At 40.8% G+C, this 18,507-nt stretch overlaps 1 protein-coding gene across 5 annotated transcripts in view; it reads left to right on the forward strand.

Annotated features, from left to right (window-relative positions):
* Positions 1-18,507, forward strand: part of LOC307102429 (UDP-glucuronosyltransferase 2B31-like) — a gene marked incomplete at both ends in the record, with an annotated part of 259,955 nt that overhangs the window by 167,431 nt on the left and 74,017 nt on the right. For 3 of the 5 annotated variants that reach the window (XM_079775992.1, XM_079775988.1, XM_079775978.1), the window contains 4 exons: positions 511-642; positions 2,744-2,831; positions 10,066-10,285; positions 11,294-11,573. In XM_079775992.1, the coding sequence (XP_079632118.1) occupies positions 511-642; positions 2,744-2,831; positions 10,066-10,285; positions 11,294-11,573 (720 nt within the window). Of the gene's footprint in view, positions 1-510; positions 643-2,743; positions 2,832-10,065; positions 10,286-11,293; positions 11,574-18,507 lie in introns of those variants that run through there. The other 2 variants (XM_079775993.1, XM_079775977.1) reach the window with 2 other exon arrangements.

Raw genomic sequence — 18,507 nt, forward strand, 5'->3', positions numbered from 1 at the left:
CTCAGGTTATCTGCAGATGAACATTACTAAGCCTTAAAATTGAAGGAAATTCTAACACCTGCTATAACATAGATGAATCTTAAGGACATTTTGCTTAAATAGGCCACAGACAAAAAGACAAATACTGCATGATTCCACTTATGTAAGGGATTTAGACTACTCAAATGCATAGACACAGAAAGAAGAATGATAGTTGCCAGGGACTGTTAAAATGGGAAATGGAGAATTACAGCTTAAGAAATATACAGTAAAAATTTACATGATGAAAAAGTTCAGGAGATGGATTATACAACAATAAGAATATATACTTATACTACTGAACTGTACACTTAGAAATGGTTAATATGGTAAGTATATTATATGTATTTTAACACAATTTAAAGTAACAAGAATTACACTAATAATTCCTTATAATACTTAATTTTCTCTTGGGCTGTTTATAACAATCCTTTCAATAGTGTTCACTATGCTACTGTCTTTTGTAATGGAAAAAAAATTCTTCCTTCCCAGGAAATGGAAGAGTTTGCCCAGAGCGCTGGAGAAAATGGTATTGTGGTGTTTTCCCTGGGGTCGATGGTCACTAACATGACAGAAGAAAGAGCCAATGTGATTGCAGCAGCCCTTGCCCAGGTTCCTCAAAAGGTTAGATAAACTCCCTTAGAGCAGAAAACTAATGAGAGTGTTAAACTCTGTAAAGGGTCTGATTAAGAAATGTCTACATGGAAGGTAAAGTATTAGGATAGCTTCAATTATCTCAGATAACAATTTGAAAAACAAAATACACATGTCAGGTGCTAAAGTAGTATAGAGGGTATTTTTGATAGACAATAACTTTGGCATTAATATTCTGGTCACAAAGGAATATATTTTGAAATGACAATGTGAAGTTTGGTTTGATAATAGTATTATAGGGCAGGAACAGATATCATCAAATCCTATCCTTTCATTTGCTTCATTTCCTTGCAGGATTCCTAGAGTACTGTACACATTACCAATGTTCTCAGAATGGACTTAAATTTTAACATTAAATGGGGAATGATAACAGTCTGAAAGGCATCATACAATTTAGACTTGCCAGGTAATCCAGGCCTCTCCTACTTTCCCTGGATTTTAAATTACGCCTATACAGTGTTGCAAGGTGATATTCAGAGTAAGGATATTCAGGGCTCACCAAGCTGCATCCAGGTACCTAAGCCAGCCACAATGATTTAGAGAAAGAGAAAAAACAGCCTGTAATAAAGGAAAGAGAACCTCCCTAGTGGGCTGGGCCCTGCTAAATTCTGAAGGAGGAAGATATAAGAGAAAGGGTGGAGGTGGGTCCAGCCCTCAAGATGACCCAGTGTTTTATAATATGTGGCCCCAAAACAACCCAACAGAATAATAACTTCTGGTGGATGTGGAGAGAGCAAAGTGCCTGAATAATGGCTCCTCTGTGTATAACACATCCAACAGCAACTTGGGCTTACTCCTCACAGGTGGCAGGATACCATGACCTTCCTGTGATATTACACCCTATATAATAATAATAATAATAATAATAATAATAATAATAATAATAACAACAACAACAACAACAACAACTTTTGATGAAATACAAGGAGGAGAAAGAGGAGATAAAAAAGAGTCAACCAGAAGCAAGCCTAGCATGGAACAGTTTCAGTTGCTCTTCCTTCTCCATAAATTATAGTAGTGAATTATTCTAATACATAATATACTTGAAGTCTCTGGATAATTGTGAACTACTTTTAGTTCTCTAACTAATGTAGCTTCCTCCTTATCACCCATGCAAATTTGCTGAGAACTTGAAGTAACTTTAACACTCACATAGCAAAAAGATATTAACCACTTATAAACTAGAATGCAGTTCACTGGTGGACTTATAAATTGCTTGCCTATTTATAATTAATTAAGCATATTAATTAATGCTGTCAGTGAATTATAGCATGTTTTGAAATTTTTACAGTCAGATGAATTAACTTTACCATCATAATCATATGTGATCTTTTCAACAGATAAACTATTATTTATAAAGTGCCCATGGCTTTTCTTTTCTACATTTTAAGAAAATTTTCAACCCTAGCTAGAATGATAATACTGGACTTGGGTAAAAATTGCCACTTGGAAGTGGTGATTAATAAGTAGAAAAATGAAAGATGCTAAACATACTCATTAAGCAGACATTATTTATTATTATTAATAAACTTAAATATGAGAATGATTTAATTTTCATAAATAGCTGATTACATTGACTTTGTAAAGCAAATGATGTAAAACTCTAAGACAATTTATGAAATTAGTGAATATAAGTAAAGCACTTCTCCATAATTCAAAAATAAATAAACAGGTTAACATTAAATCTAGATGATGAGAGCTAGAATAATAAATAAAATAAATGTGTAGACTATTAATTTGCTATGTTTTGCACTACAATTATATGACTACCTAAAAATTTTTATATGCTTGAATTGGTCATTGATAATCTCATCTATCTAACCCCAAAGTGTGAAACATCCTGATTGCATTCATACCTGACTGAACATAAAAATAAGTAACCCAAAATATGAGTGCCTATGCCTCTTATAGCAGTGTTTTATTGGTTCTCATTATCAACATGTCTTGTCTTCATTCCCTTACCTGTAATATGTCAGGGGTTTAACTAGATGTCTCAACTAATTTAGATTTCTAACATGATATAACTCTGCAGCTTGATTCAAGTGACACATTACTTTCTTGACCCTAACAGGTTATATGGAGATATGATGGCAAAAAACCAGATACCTTAGGGCCAAATACTCGGCTCTATAAATGGATCCCCCAGAATGACCTTCTTGGTAAGATTCTGGAAAATCCTGAAATCAGAATCAAGTTAACCAGAATGATAAAACAGTTCACTAGGATAGAAATGTATTGGACATTTCTTATTGAAAACCTCAAAAATAAAAATAAACTTCCCAATATTTATTTCCCAGTCCTAGGGGGAAAGGATAAGCTATAACAGTTGGCATCTTATGTTACACAGGCATGTTCCTTATGGCCACAAACAAAAGATCTTTATTTCATGTGTAATTCCTCTCTGAGAGAATATCTCAACCCTTTCCCGATTGTCACTCTGCCTCCTAATACTCTCCTTACACCAATCGTTTAATCCAAGATAAGGGTGTATAGGTGCCGCTGAAAAATATCAGCTATTCTTTTATTATCAGTGACTCCCCATTATTCATTGGGGAAAAATTAATATCTCTTTCTGAAGTAATAACATATTTCATTATAATGTGTAGTTTTTCTTCCTCTGATTCTAGTGCCACCACCATCCCATTGTCTGCTGCCTTGACATCTACATATTACACTCTGACTTCACTATTTTTTTAAGAGAATATATTTCAACATGCACCACCACTTTTTTATTTTTTGCATACACTTTTTATTTATTTTTTTTTCAATTTTTTATTAAGGTATTATATGTGTACATATCTTACCATTGCCCTCCCCACACCCCACTCCCATATATGCCCCCACCCCCCAGAGTTTTGCATCCATTGGTTATGCTTATATGCATGCATACAAGTCCTTCGGTTGATCTCTTATCTCCCCCACCTCTCCCTAACCTTCCCCTTGTAATTTGACAGTCTGTTTGATGCTTTACTGTCTCTGTATCTATCTTTTTGTTCAAGTTTATAATGTTCTTTATTATCCATAAATGAGTGAGATCATGTGGTATTTTTCTTTCATTGACTGACTTATTTCACTTAACATAATGTTCTCCAATTCCTCCCAGGTTGCTGCAAATGATGAGAATTCCTTCTTTTTTATGGCAGCATAGTATTCCATTGTGTAGATGTACCACAGTTTTCTGATCCAGTCATCTGCTGACGGGCACCTAGGCTGTTTCCAAATCTTAGCTATGGTGAATTGTGCTGCTATGAACATAGGGGTGCATATATCCTTTCTAATTGGTGTTTCTAGTTTCTTCGGATATATTCCCAGGAGTGGGATTACTGGGTCAAATGGGAGTTCCATTTTCAGTTTTTTGAGGAAACTCCATACTGTTCTCCACAGTGGCTGCACCAGTCTGCAATCCCACCAGCAGTGCACGAGGGTTCCTTTTTCTCCGCATCCTCGCCAACACTTGTCGTTTGTTGATTTGTTGATGATAGCCATTCTGACAGGTGTGAGATGGTACCGCATTGTTGTTTTGATTTGCATCTCTCGGATAATTAGTGACGTTGAGCATGTTTTCATGTGTCTCTTGGCCTTCCTTCTGTCTTCTTTTGAAAAGATTCTATTTAGGTCTGTTGCCCATTTTTTTATTGGATCATTTATCTTCCTTTTATTAAGTTGTATAAGCTGCCTGTAGATGTTGGAGATTAAACCTTTATCAGTGATGCCATTTGCAAATATGTTCTCCCATGCAGTGGGCCTTCTTGTTGTTTTGTTGATGGTTTCTTTTGCTGTGAAAAAGCTTTTTATTTTGATGTAGTCCCATTTGTTAATTTTCTCTTTAGCTTCCATTGCCCTAGGGGCAGTGTCAGTGAAGAATTTCTTTTGGCATATGTCTGACATTTTGCTGCCTGTGGATTGCTCTAGTATTTTTATGGTTTCCCGTCTTATGTTTAAGTCCTGTATCCATTTTGAGTTTATTTTTGTGTATGGCGTAAGTTGGTGATCAAGCTTCATTTTTTTGCATGTATCTGTCCAATTTTCCCAACACCATTTATTGAAGAGACTGTCTTTATTCCATTGTATGTTCATGCCTCCTTTGTCAAATATTAATTGAGCATAGTGGTTTGGGTCAATATCTGGATTCTCTATTCTGTTCCATTGATCTATATGTCTGTTCTTGTGCCAGTACCAGGCTGTTTTGAGAACAGTGGCTTTGTAATACAGCTTGAAATCTGGTATTGAGATCCCTCCTACTTTATTCTTCTTTCTCAGGATTGCTGTGGCTATTCGGGGTCTTTTTTTATTCCAGATGAATTTTTGGAGAGTTCTTTCAAGGTCTGTGAAATATGCCGTTGGTATTTTAATGGGGAGTGCATTGAATCTATAGATTGCTTTGGGTAGTATGGACATTTTAATGATGTTGATTCTACCAATCCATGAACATGGTATGTTCTTCCATCTGTTTACGTCTTCCTCTATCTCTTTTTTCAGTGTCCTGTAGTTTTCCGTGTATAGGTCTTTTACCTCCTTAGTTAAGTTTATTCCTAGGTATCTTAATTTTTTTGGTGCGATGGTAAATGGGATTGCCTTTTTAGTCTCTCTGTCTGTAAGTTCACTATTGGTGTATAGAAAGGCCATAGATTTCTTGGCGTTAATTTTGTATCCTGCTACATTGCCGAATTCATTTATTAAGTCTATGAGTTTTTTGACGGAGTCTTTCGGATTTTTTATGTACAGTATCATGTCGTCTGCAAATAAAGACAGCTTTACTTGTTCTTTTCCAATCTGGATGCCTTTTATTTCTTCTTCTTGTCTAATTGCAATGGCTAATACTTCCAGTACTATGTCAAACAGGAGTGGTGAGAGTGGGCATCCCTGTCTTGTTCCTGTTCTTAGGGGAAATGTCTTTAGTTTTTGTCCATTGAGTATGATGTTTGCTGTGGGTTTATCATATATAGCTTTTATTATGTTGAGGTATGAGCCATCTATTCCCACCTTGTTGAGAGCTTTTATCAAGAAAGGGTGTTGGATTTTGTCAAATGCTTTTTCTGCATCAATTGATATGACTATGTGATTTTTATCTTTCAATTTGTTTATGTGATGTATCACGTTTATTGATTTGCGGATATTGTACCATCCTTGCATTCCTGGGATAAATCCTACTTGGTCATGGTGTATGATCTTTCTGATGTACTGCTGGAGCCGATTTGCTAGAATTTTGTTGAGGATTTTGGCATCTATGTTCATGAGGGATATTGGTCTGTAATTCTCTTTTATTGTGTTGTCTTTATCTGGTTTTGGTATTAGGGTGATGCTGGCTTCATAGAAGGAGCTTGGAAGTGTTCCTTCCACTTGAATTTTTTGGAATAGTCTGAGGAGGATAGGTTTTAGTTCTTCCTTGAATGTTTGGTAAAACTCTCCTGTGAAGCCATCTGGCCCCGGGCTTTTGTTTGCTGGAAGCTTTTTGATGACTGCTTCAATTTCGTCCATAGTTACTGGCCTATTGAGCTGTTTAGATTCTTCTTGATTGATTTTTGGAAGGTTATATTTTTCTAGGAATATGTCCATTTCCTCCAGATTGTCCAGTTTGTTGGAATAGAGTTGTTCGTAGTATTTTGTAACAATCCTTTGTATCTCAGCGGGGTCTGTTGTTATTTCACCTCTTTCATTTCTGATTTTGTTTATTTGGGTCCTCTCTCTTTGCTTCTTGGTGAGCCTGGCTAGAGGTCCATCAATCTTGTTTATCCTTTCAAAGAACCAGCTCTTGGTTTTGTTGATCTTATGTATTGTTTCTTTGGTCTCTATGTCATTTATCTCCGCTCTGATCTTTGTTATTTCCTTCCTTCTGGTTACACTGGGCTTTTCTTGCTGCTCTTTTTCTAGCTCTTTGAGTTGTAGGGTTAAGTAATTTATTACCATTGTTTCTTGTTTTTTGCAATAGGCCTGTAGAGCTATGAACTTCCCTCTCAAGACTGCTTTCGCTGTGTCCCATAGATTTTGGATTGTTGTGTTTTCATTGTCATTTGTTGCCATGATGTTTTTTATTTCTTCCTTGATCTCTCTGGTGACCCAGTCCTTGTTTAATAGCATGCTGTTTAGTCTCCATGTGTTTGATTTCTTTGGATTGTTTTTATTGTAGTTGATTTCCAGTTTTATGCCACTGTGATCTGAGATGATGCTTGATATAATTTCTATCTTCTTGAATTTGAAGAGACTTTGCCTGTGACCCAGCATATGGTCTATCTTTGAAAATGACCCATGTGCACTTGAGAAGAATGTATATTCTGTGGCTTTGGGGTGAAATGTTCTGAAGATGTCAATTAATTCCATCTGGTCTAGTGAGTCATTTAGGATTGCTGTTTCTTTGCTGATTTTTTGTTTAGAGGATTTGTCCAGTGGTGATAGTGGGGTATTAAAGTCTCCTACTATGATTGTGTTGCTATTAATCTCTCCCTTGATATCCTCCAGGAGTTTTTTTATGTATTTGGGTGCTCCTATATTGGGAGCGTATATGTTTACCAGAATTATTTCTTCTTGTTGGATTTCTCCCTTTAGTATTATGAAGTGGCCTTCCTTATCTCTTGTTATGGCATTTACTTTGAGGTCTATTTTGTCAGATATAAGTATTGCTACCCCAGCTTTTTTTTCATTTCCATTTGCCTGAAAGATATTTTTCCATCCCTTCACTTTCAATCTGTGTGAGTCTCTTGTTCTGAGGTGGGTCTCTTGTAGACAGCATATATATGGGTCGTGTTTTTTTATCCATTCAGCTACTCGATGTCTTTTGATTGGAGCATTTAGTCCGTTTACATTTAAAGTTATTACTGAAAGGTATTTGTTTGCAGTCATATCTATTTTTGTGTCTGTATTCCTTCTTACCTGTTTATTTCTTCTTTTTACAGTATTCCCTTTAGCAATTCTTGCATTGCTGGTTTGGTGGTGATAAACTCCCTGAGGCTTTTTTTGTCTGCAAAGCTCCTGATTTCCCCTTCAATTTTGATTGATAGTCTTGCTGGATATAGTATTCTTGGATTCAGCCTTTGCTTTGCAACACTTTGTATACCTCCTTCCATTCACTTCTAGCTTGTTGTGTTTCTGATGAGTAATCATTTGACAATCTGATGGGTGTTCCTTTGTAGGTAACTCTCTGTCTCTCTCTTGCCGCCTTTAGGATTCTCTCTTTATCATTTATATTTGCCATTGAAATTATGACATGTCTTGGTGTGGGTCTTTTGGGGTTGATCCTGCTTGGGACTCTCTTTACTTGCGTAACTTTTATCTTTCCCATATCCGGGAAGTTTTCTGTCATTATTTCTTCAAATAGATTTTCTAATCCCTGCTGCTCTTCTTGTCCTTCTGGCAGCCCTATTATACGCATGTTACTTCGTTTCATGTTGTCCCGAAGCTCCCTTAGGCTTTCCTCCTGCTTTTTAATTTTTTTCTCCAATTGCTGTTCAGCTTGAGCTTGTTTCTGTACCTGATCTTCTAACTCACTAATTCGGTCCTCTGCTTCTTGTAATCTACTGTTGAAACTTTCCATGGTGTTTTTGATTGTAGCTATATCACTTTTCATTTCTTCCTGATTCTTGCATAAGTTGTTGATTTTCTCATCCATCCGATGTATAAATTCCATGACCATTACTCTGAACTCCTTTTCGGTCATGTTGCAAGCTTCATTTTCACTAATTTCCTTTCTTGGCGACTCCACATTTTCTTTCCTCTGTGAGTTATTTCGTTTCCCCATTCTGGCTATTACCAGAAAGCTCAAGCTTCCGTTTGCGTGGACCTGGGTCGTGTGCTGTGGGGACTTCGCTCCACCCTAGTTTCACTGAAGTGCTCTGACACTAGGACGTGTGGCTGCCTTTGGTTGGCGGGAACCAGACTTGCCCAGGGTCAGTGTCCCCAGTGTTCCGTGTGGTCTCGTGTGCACATTTAGAATCAGGGGCCCTGTCTGCACCACACTGTTGGTATGTGCCGAGAATGAGATCCTTAGCATGTGCCAGGAGTCAGAGTTTCCCTGTGTCTGCACCAAGACTCAAGTGTCAAAGTCTCTGTTGCCTTGTGCGGTTTCTCGTTGAGAATCAGGGTCCCTGTGTGTGCACGCACCAACAATTGGGGTCGCTGGCTCTTAGTGTGAATGCGCTGTGAGTCAGGGATCCCAGGCAGCTGTGTCCGGCGTGCCAAATTCCCTGAAGTGGGGCTGCGTCCTGTGTGTGCTCTCTCTACTGAGCCAAACCGGCTAGAGCGCACATTCTTAGAAACCTGAAGGTGAGCCGGCTCAGTGCACTCTCCCAAAGTCCCAGAAGGGGGGCGGAGTCCGTCCTGCGCGCCAAATTCCCCAAAGGGAAGCCCCTCTATGCACGCTTTTAAGAATCTCCGAAGGGGGAGCTGTGCCCCGCGAGCCAAATTCCCCCAAATTCCCCGAAGGGGAGCCCTCTGTGCGCACTGACAGATTTCCCCGACGGGGAGCTGCTTCTGTCCCGTGCGCGAGCGCGCGCCAAGTTCCCTAAGAGGGAGCGCGTCCCTGCGCAAACCTAGGCAGCTTGGGCCAGGGGCGGGTCTATCAGTTACTATGACGCTGTCTGTGCGCGCGCCTGTGAGCAGCTTGGGCGAGGGGCGCGTCTATCAGTTACTATGGCGCTTTCCGCACGCCTGTGGGCGCTCAGCAGCTTGGGGGAGGGGCGGGTCTATCAGTTACTATGGCGCTATCAGCGCCTGCGAGGAGGGGGGTAGGCTCTTTGACTCACGGAAATCTGCCGGGAAGTCTGGATTCTTGTTTGTTTGTCTGAAGCTGTGATAGCAGTTCTCTGTCCCCAGTGGCTGCAGGGTCCTGGTTTGTGTCAGAAGCCAGGATCCGAGTCTCGGGCAGCTCTGTTTCCCAAGATGGCGTGGTCTCTGCATCCGCACCAGCCGCCGAGAAGTGTCCGCTTTGTGCGCGGGGCTCCGCCGTCTAGGGCTGCCCTGTTCGGGAGCCCCTTGGAAGACCTGCAGAATCTAACTGACCCTATCTCATACACACACACACACACCACACACCTCTACACTCACCTCTATGGGTTCCTCACTCACACTCTCTCTCTCCCTACCTTCCTGCCGGTCGCCATCTTTCAAGGCAAGCTGCATACACTTTTTAAATCAGAGTATTCTCTTTCCATTTGTCCACTGGCAACCTGTATTCATTTCAATTCAAAAGAAACACACCTATCTCCTATGTAAGCCTTCACAGTCTCTCCAGCAAACTTAGGTGCCTCTTCCTATGAGTTCTGAAAGAAATTTTAATACAGTCTGAAGTGTAGACCAATCTGTTACTAAATACATTATCTCTGTCAGTGCCTATATTGCGCAACTCTCATTTTATTTCCAAGATTTATAATTCATAACTTGCTGAAATTCACCCAATTCTAGGCCATCCAAAAACCAAAGCCTTTATAACCCATGGTGGAACCAATGGCATCTATGAGGCGATCTACCATGGGATCCCTATGGTGGGCCTTCCTATGTTTGCGGATCAACCTGATAACATTGCTCACATGAAGACCAAGGGAGCAGCTGTCAGATTGGACTTCAACACTATTTCAAGTACAGATTTGCTCAATGCATTGAAGACTGTCATTAATGACCCTTCGTAAGTATCACATGTTTTTTATAGATAGTATTTATACATAAGGTATATTATTTTGTTAATAGTATATCTTAGTTTCATCTCATTTTTAAGAGGCTCATTTTGACATCATTAACATGAGTTTAACCCAACTTAATCTACTTTTCTTTCCGACCACAAATTTACTTCAAAGTTGTATTTTAACCACATGTATTTAATGGGGAGCCATCTAGTGCAACAATTTTCTCCTCCAATAATATAAAGTTATGTAGGTAATTATACGGACACATTTTTTAAAATATTATAAAATACATAAAAGGACGAGTGATGAACTAGAAGACAAATCATAAATTCTTTACCTAAATAAATTCAATACCTATAATTTCTGAAGCTATAAGTATCTTTACACTGAAAACCTCATTTTATTATAATCATTTAAACAGATTTTATTAAATAGTATTTATATACCATAAAATTCACATGTTAAAATTACATAATTCAAATATATGTAGTATTCTTACAAAGCTATGAAACTATCACCATAATATAAACTTAGGGCATTTTTGTCATCCCAAAAAGACATATATGCCTTAGCAGTCACTTCCCATCTCCCTCACCCAAGCAATCATTGATCAACTTTCTGTCTCTATAGATTAGTCTTTCTGGACATTTCATAATAACAGAATCATACAACATATGTTTTTTGTGTATATTGTTTAAATATATTTTTATTGATTTCAGAAAGGAAGGGAGAGTGAGAGAGAGATAGAAACATCAATAATGATAGAGAATCATTGTTCGGCTGCTTCTTGCACACCCCACACTGAGGATCGAGCCAGCAACCCGGGCATGAGCCCTGACTCAGAATCAAATGGTGAACTCCTAGTTAATGGGTCAAGGCTCAACCACTTAGCCATGCTGATCAGTAAATAAAAATATTTTTAATTAAAAAAAATTGAATAGGAATGATTGGCTTACTGGTAAGCAAATTAACTTTTCTTCAATGTTGGTATCTTTGTGTTTCTCCTTTAGATATAAGGAGAATGCTATGAAATTATCAAGAATTCATCATGACCAGCCAGTCAAGCCTCTGGATCGAGCAGTCTTCTGGATCGAGTTTGTCATGCGCCACAAAGGAGCCAAACATCTTCGGCCAGCCTCCCATGACCTCAGCTGGTTCCAGTACCACTCTTTGGATGTGATAGGGTTCCTGCTGGCCTGTGTGGCAACTGCTACATTTGTCATCACAAAATGTGTTCTGTTTTGTTGCCGGAAGCTTTTTAAAACAGGAAAGAAGAATAAAAGAGAGTAGCTGTTTCAGAGGCCTGAAGCTCATATGCCTTGTAGATAGGACTCCTCCACTTTATTCCAGCAGGAAGTTGCGATGTAAGGGTCACTACCTCTTGTGACACCTTACTTTTCACAATTTAGCTTCTCAGATCAAAATTTGTTTTCAAGTGACTACCTGGTTAAGAGTTATAAATATGTCATGCCAAACATAAATACTTATAAAAAGTAAAACAAAAATAAAGCCATATAAATATACTTTCAAATTTGTTATTCTAATTGCAAAGTTATACCAAAAAATTTGCTTAATTGTGCTTCAAACATTACACGTGAATACAAGAACATTAAGTAGTCTCTTCCCATATTAATATTATTTTGCAAATATTCAGAATATTTTAATACTAGAGGCCTGTTGCATGAAGATCCATGCAAGAATAGGCCTTCCTTCCCCTGGCTTCACTCCTGGCTGCCCAGGAGCCACCAAGTCCCTGCTCCCAGGCTACCCGGGAGCCAGCAAATCCTCACTCCCAAATGGAACACTGCTCCTGTAGCTCCCTAGATTCCCTTTACCCCCTCCCCGTCATAGCAGGTGTCCCGCCCCGCCCAGCTGTTCCACGCCTGCATATGCAAATTAACCCGCCATCTTTGTTGAGTTAATTTGCATACTCCCTCCTGATTGGCTGCGGGTGTAGCAGAGGAATGGTCAATTTACATGTTTGTCTATTATTAAGTAAGATTATTTTGGTGGAAAAATCTGTAGTTTTATCTTTTGCTAAAGAAACTATTCAAAAGTTAGAATTATGCAAAATGATTCATCCTACTACTGATGCTCCTTGGTTTTACTGTACATCCAGCATCATTAGCATCACTTCTTATCTAAAGACATGGAAGTCATTTGCTTTCATCCAGTTTAAGTTAATTTATCATCAAAACTTAAGTGGATTGAGAAATATAACAACAGCTAAATGCTTCCTATTGTGAACTGAGCTATTTATGATAGACTTTGGTTTTAGTAGCTAATTCTCTTTACCTCACAGCCCCCTAAAAAGATTCACCTGATTGTTTTCACTCTCCTTTTCATGTTTGATAATGGGTATATGGTTCCAAGTATAAGTTTGATAATCTATAATCCATACTCTAAAGGGACTTATTGAATTTTCATTCTTACCAAATATGTGTGTACATATATATGCCCACTTCTTATAAAACCAGGCACAGATTCACTTAGTTACTTTACACACACGGTGAACAATTCAATGTGTTTGTTGAAAGCAGTTTGAAATGATTATTTCATACTAGGTGCCAGTGCATGAATTCGTGCACCTTGAAAGGAACTGTGGGCTACAAGGCTGCAGTGAGCACAGAGGTGGGTCTTGACCAATCCTCCCCGCCCCTACCTGGCCCCTTCTGCCACAGCCCCCAGACCCCTCTCTGCTGGAAACCCTGCTCTTGCCACCTTTCTCCCACGTGCTGATGGTGTGGAGTGATTGGAGCCTGCGCCAGCAGCAGGTGGAGTGGGGACGGCGCCAGCAGCAGGTGCAAGCAGGACCATTGTTGGCAGCAGTTATGAGAGGTGGCTGCCGGCCCCTATTGCCCCTCAGGAGCAGGGGGAGGTAGAGAAACCCTGAGAGGCGATTGGGGCCGGCAGCTGCTGCTGGCATCCACTGACGGTGCTGAGCGATCAGGGCCGGCGCTGGGCACCAGCAGCAGGTGCAAGCACCGGGCAGAACCGTGGCGCATGAGAGCAAAGAATTTTCAGTATTGGTAATCACCAGAGGCTTGCCCTGATGACAGCAACTGGTGCCCTGCCTTGGTCTGGTGCCCCCGCTCAACTGCACCACCATCCCACCATCACCAATGCCCGCCATGTTCCACGCGCACCCCCTGGTGCTCAGCACACATCAAAGCATCCTGTTGTTCAGTTGTTTGGTCTATTTGCATATTAGCCTTTTATCATATAGGATAACTCATACTAGATCAGTATGTCTCATTATTTATTTATTTCTTCAGAATTCTGTTGTTCCATCCCTCCCATTAACCTTATATAAAAGCATTACAACCTTCAGCATGACAAAAAAAAAAAAAATACAATCATCTCTTCCATTTAAATCTAGGCACACTATGACTGACCATTATCAATAGCAATGCAAAGAATACAAAAATCATGAACATTTTATGGAAATTGGAAAATCAAGTCACAAGGATTTTCAAGGCTGTCCTAAAACATACACACCAGGATTGCAGTGTCCCAGGATGAGAAAATCATTTCTATCTTTATTGGTCAAAAATATCATCATCGCCAAAACCAGTTTGGATCAGTGGATGGGGCGTCAGTCTGCAGAATGAAGGGTCCTGAGTTCGATTCTGGTCAAGGGCATGCACCTTGGTTGTGGGCACATCCCCAATAGGGGGCGTGCAGGAGGCAGCTGATCGATGTTTCTCTCTCATCAATGTTTCTGACTCTCTATCTCTTTCCCTTCCTCTCTGTAAAAAAATCAATAAAATATTTTTTTTTAAAAAAAGATCACCATCAATGTCTCACAATAAATATTGTCCAGCCTAAAGTATGAATTCATTTTAGAAACAAATGAAAACTTTATTGCTAGGGGAATTATAGGGCACATTTATCACTGAGTGTCCATATAACTCTTCTAGATATTTGAAATAATTTCAAAGGAAAAACAGAAATGCACATTGTCATTGTAGGTAATAATGTTAAATCATGCATATTAGCTTAGTTTTCCTCAGATCTACTCTGTAACACATATAACTGATAAAGGCTGGTAATCATTGTAGAATGAGAAACCTTACAAAACACAAACAAAAAAGACAAACATTCCGAAATGGAAATACATGGAGGACATGAGCAGGCAATTCACAGAAGTAGAAATGGCCAATAACATATCAAGGATGGCAAAGGCCCTGAGTTTAGGTAAACGTAAACTGAGTCAGTAAGTTGTTACCCACCGAATATTTAACAAACATAAGAATCTATGCGGGAAGGGCCTCCTGGGCTGCCAGAAAGTACTCACCTTGAGGGCCCAAGCTGCCCAGGGGGAGGAGGCGCTGAGTCCCTGGACACAGAGGCTGCTGGCGGCCTTCCAGCGCAGCAGGAGCCAGGGCAGCTGGTTCCTGGGTCGCCTGGCGCCCAAGCCTCCAGGTCCCGAGGTGAGACTCTGCGCTCAGGCGGCTCTAGTGCTTCTGAGCTGGGCGAGCACCCACAGCTGCACCCGACAGTGGCGTCCTTGCTTAGTCCTCGGCTGTGGTGGGCTCCACTGCCCCTTGCTCAACACCGGGCAGCAGCCTGTGCAGGCCGCCTTGGCCTTGTGGACTACGGCGTCGTAGAAAGCAGCTAATTGGTCCGCTAGGTACTGCGTGACCACGCATGAGCCTGCACCTGCGCAGTTCTGCCTGGAGCACGTGCCCACGCTCACCACTGACGTCAGCCATGCTCTAGACCCAGTCTGCTCCCAGGCCGGCTGCCCATTGCTCAGACAACGTGCCCTGTTGCTATCTGGTCAACGGGGCCTCCCTCAGGGCTGGTGCTGGCCCACCAGCCTCTCGTGTTGGCCAGCGTCAGATGTTTCAAGGGCCAAACGCATGACACCGGGCCTTGCCATGGCTGGGTCTTCTCTCTGCTACCTCCAGCTGTGTGATGGCAGGGTGCTGGGTCCTAACCGGGGTCCTGGCTGCTGCAGAGGCCGAAGGTGTTGAAGATCACTACAAGGGTGGGCCTCTCGACAGTGGCAGCCTTCAGACTTGCCAAACTTCGAACAAAGCCTTCCGTGGCTTCTCAGCCACCGTAAGTGCCACTTCCTGCAGTTGTGGAGCCCAGGAGAGCAAGTGTCTGTCACCGACTAAACCACAATAAGCGATTTCCGGATTCTGGGTCACCCCACCCCTAGAGGCCTCAAGTGGAGGTGGGCATGTGTTGTATGCCTCATGCCCTACACATCCCTTTGAAACGTTTGGAACTAAGAGATGCAGAGAGCCCACAACTTTTAGGACAGAAATCCCAGAAAGCTGTGAAGATACTGCTTTGTCAGCAGCCCAAGAGTTCGACTCTTTCAGTCCAACATGTTACGAGGCCTCATGGCACATTAAGAGTGACTGCCTGCAGTCTTCCCCCAGTGGCTCAACCTCTGCAGAGAAGTTCCCTTCACTGCATCCATCGCCTACACACTGAAGGCGTCTACAGGACACGGAGTTACCTGCCATCCAGAGGGGATGAGTGGGTTTGGAAGGCTTTGCAGCTCTTTCCTTGTTCATCTCCCCAAACAAGGAAAGCAGGACCCATTCGGCCAAAGGCCGGCTTCATATTCCCTTCTAAGGAATTGGATTTTTTGTCTCTGGTGCACATAAGGTACAATCTTCCTGACACCAGTATGTGCATTTTTAACCTGTAAGTCTGAAAGGACAACAAGTTTCTCTGCAGCTCTTTATGAGCATTTGCCACCCCCCATGGACTGATTTGAATACTTTTCTCCCTGCACCATTTTCCATCCCACCTCACTTTCCTGCCTTCCACCACTATTGGATGAATAGATGTTGTAATTCTAGCTGTTGTAATTTGTGGACCTGTTATTTGTGTTGTTTTCTGTGAAACACATACAGTATATCGGATGTGGGAGGTAAATAAGTATCTCAGTTTTTCCTGGTCACTCCCTTCATAGCCATTACTATCTTGTTTCTTGTAACTCAGATTAGGTTTTGATCTCTCTTGCTGCACTGCAAAAAATAAAATAAAATAAATCCTGAAGACATGGAACAGGAGGAAAGATCACACAGCCATATATGCCAGGTTTTGAGGAGTGATTTTTCTTCCCCTTGGAGGGAAAAAGCTTTTTCCACTGGTACATTTGAAGTTGCCCAACTACAAAAGGTACCAATTTTGAATGTGTGCTATTGAGATACAGAATGCTCAGAGAACCTGAACTTTTAAAGTCTAGAGGTCTGAAACTTACTGTTGGCCACCATCAAATCTGTCTGGAGTTTCAAAGGAATATTGGGTGCTGCAAATAGGAACCAAAGGGGTAAATTTATTATATCTATTAAACCTGTGATTGGTTACTGTTTTCTTGCAATTTTAAAGAAACTAAAAAAGCGGGAAGGGGCAGATGTCAAACACTTATCCAATTTTATTTTTTGAAATATATTTTTATTTATTTCAGAGAGAAAGGGAAAGAGATATGGAAATATCATTGATCAGCTGCCCCTTGCACGCCCCCTACTGGGGATTGAGCTTGCAACCCCGGGCATGTGCCTTTGACCTAAAACAAACCTGCTACCCTTTAGTCCACAGACCAATGCTCTATCCACGGAGCCAAACCAGCTAGGGCACTTGTCCAATTTTAAAATGTCACAGTTAAACTTGAGCTAGTTTCCATAAATATGTACATACATATATACATGCATGTTGTGTGTATATCGTCATGTAGAATCTAATAACTATGACAAGAACAGTATGATATGTTTTTGCGTCATCATTTGTGGGGGGTGTTTCTCTCTTTTCCTTGGTGACAGGCCAGGTTCCTGAGTGGAGAAGCTGGAGATTAAGAAATTAAAGAAAGAAAAATAGAAAGAAGACACAGAGATGGATTTAAAAACCTGGGAGGTAGGTGGGATGCCATCCTCTCTGATGGCGAGGCAGTGAGCCCCTGAGCCATGCAGCAGGATTATTTTTATATCCCAAAAATCCAGGAAGTAACACCAAAACTTAGGATCAAAGGAGCTTATTTGCATTCTTAAGTAGGCCCTAGCATTACTGGATTTACATATCTAGACCCGCCCCTGCCAACACCTGGACAAAGGTAAGTCAGAACTGAATAACACCCCCACACACCTTCTTGTTGGGGGGAGGGGGTGTAACCAGGACACAGCTCTGCCAATGCCTCGGGCTCAGCTGACAATTTAAAGAAATGCCCATGTGCCTTCCCAGGCGGCCCTCTACAATCATCACTGCCTAACCATTCATCTACCTTTTGCTTTTTCCACTTATACTCCAAATGCTATGACTGTTTTTACTTTCAGGTGGAGGATTTATATTTTAACTTCCTGGTTGATTTCTCTTTGGACATAAGCATGAGCCATGGTAAAAGGGATCAGCGGTTTGAAAAGAAGAGGACATACAGAAAGCCAATAGACATATGAAAACATGCTCAAAGTCACTAATCATCCGAGAGATGCAAATCAAAACAACAATGAGGTACCATCTCACACCTGACAGAATGACTATCATCAACAAATCAACAAACGACAAGTGCTGGAGAGGATGCGGAGAAAAAGGAACCCTGTGGAAAACAATATGGCGTTTCCTCAAAAAATTTAAAATGGAACTGCCATTTGACCCAGTAATACCACTTCTAGGAATATCTCCCAAGAAAACAGAACCACCAATCAGAAAAGATATGTTCACCTCTACGTTCATAGCAGCACAATTCACCATAGCTAAGATTTGAAAACAGCGTAAATGCCCATCAGCAGATGGGTGGATTAGAAAACGGTGGTGCATCTACACAATGGAATACTATGCTGCTGTAAAAAAGAAGGAATTCTTACCATTTGCAGCAGCATGGATGGAACTAGAGAGCATTATACTAAGTGAAATAAGCCAGTCAGTGAAAAATAAATACCACATAATTTCACTCATTTGTGGAACATAAAGAACATTATAAACTGATGAACAAAAATAGATAAAGGTAAAGAAACATTGAATAGACCTACAGCGGGAAGGCAGGGGAAGGTTGGGGTAGGTGGAGGGTGGGGTAAGACATCAACCCAAGGACTTGTATGCATGCATATAAGCATAACTAATGGACGCAAGACCCTGGGGGTGGGAGGTGAGGGCATGTGCCAGGGGGTAAGGGAGGCCAGGGAGAGGTCAGTGGGGGAAAAAAGGAGACATATGTACTACTATTTGTAATACTTTAAATGATAAAATTAAATTTAAAGAAAAGAAG

Source organism: Cnephaeus nilssonii (assembly GCF_951640355.1).
Source record: "Cnephaeus nilssonii genome assembly, chromosome: 1".
Classification (NCBI taxonomy): domain Eukaryota; kingdom Metazoa; phylum Chordata; class Mammalia; order Chiroptera; family Vespertilionidae; genus Cnephaeus; species Cnephaeus nilssonii.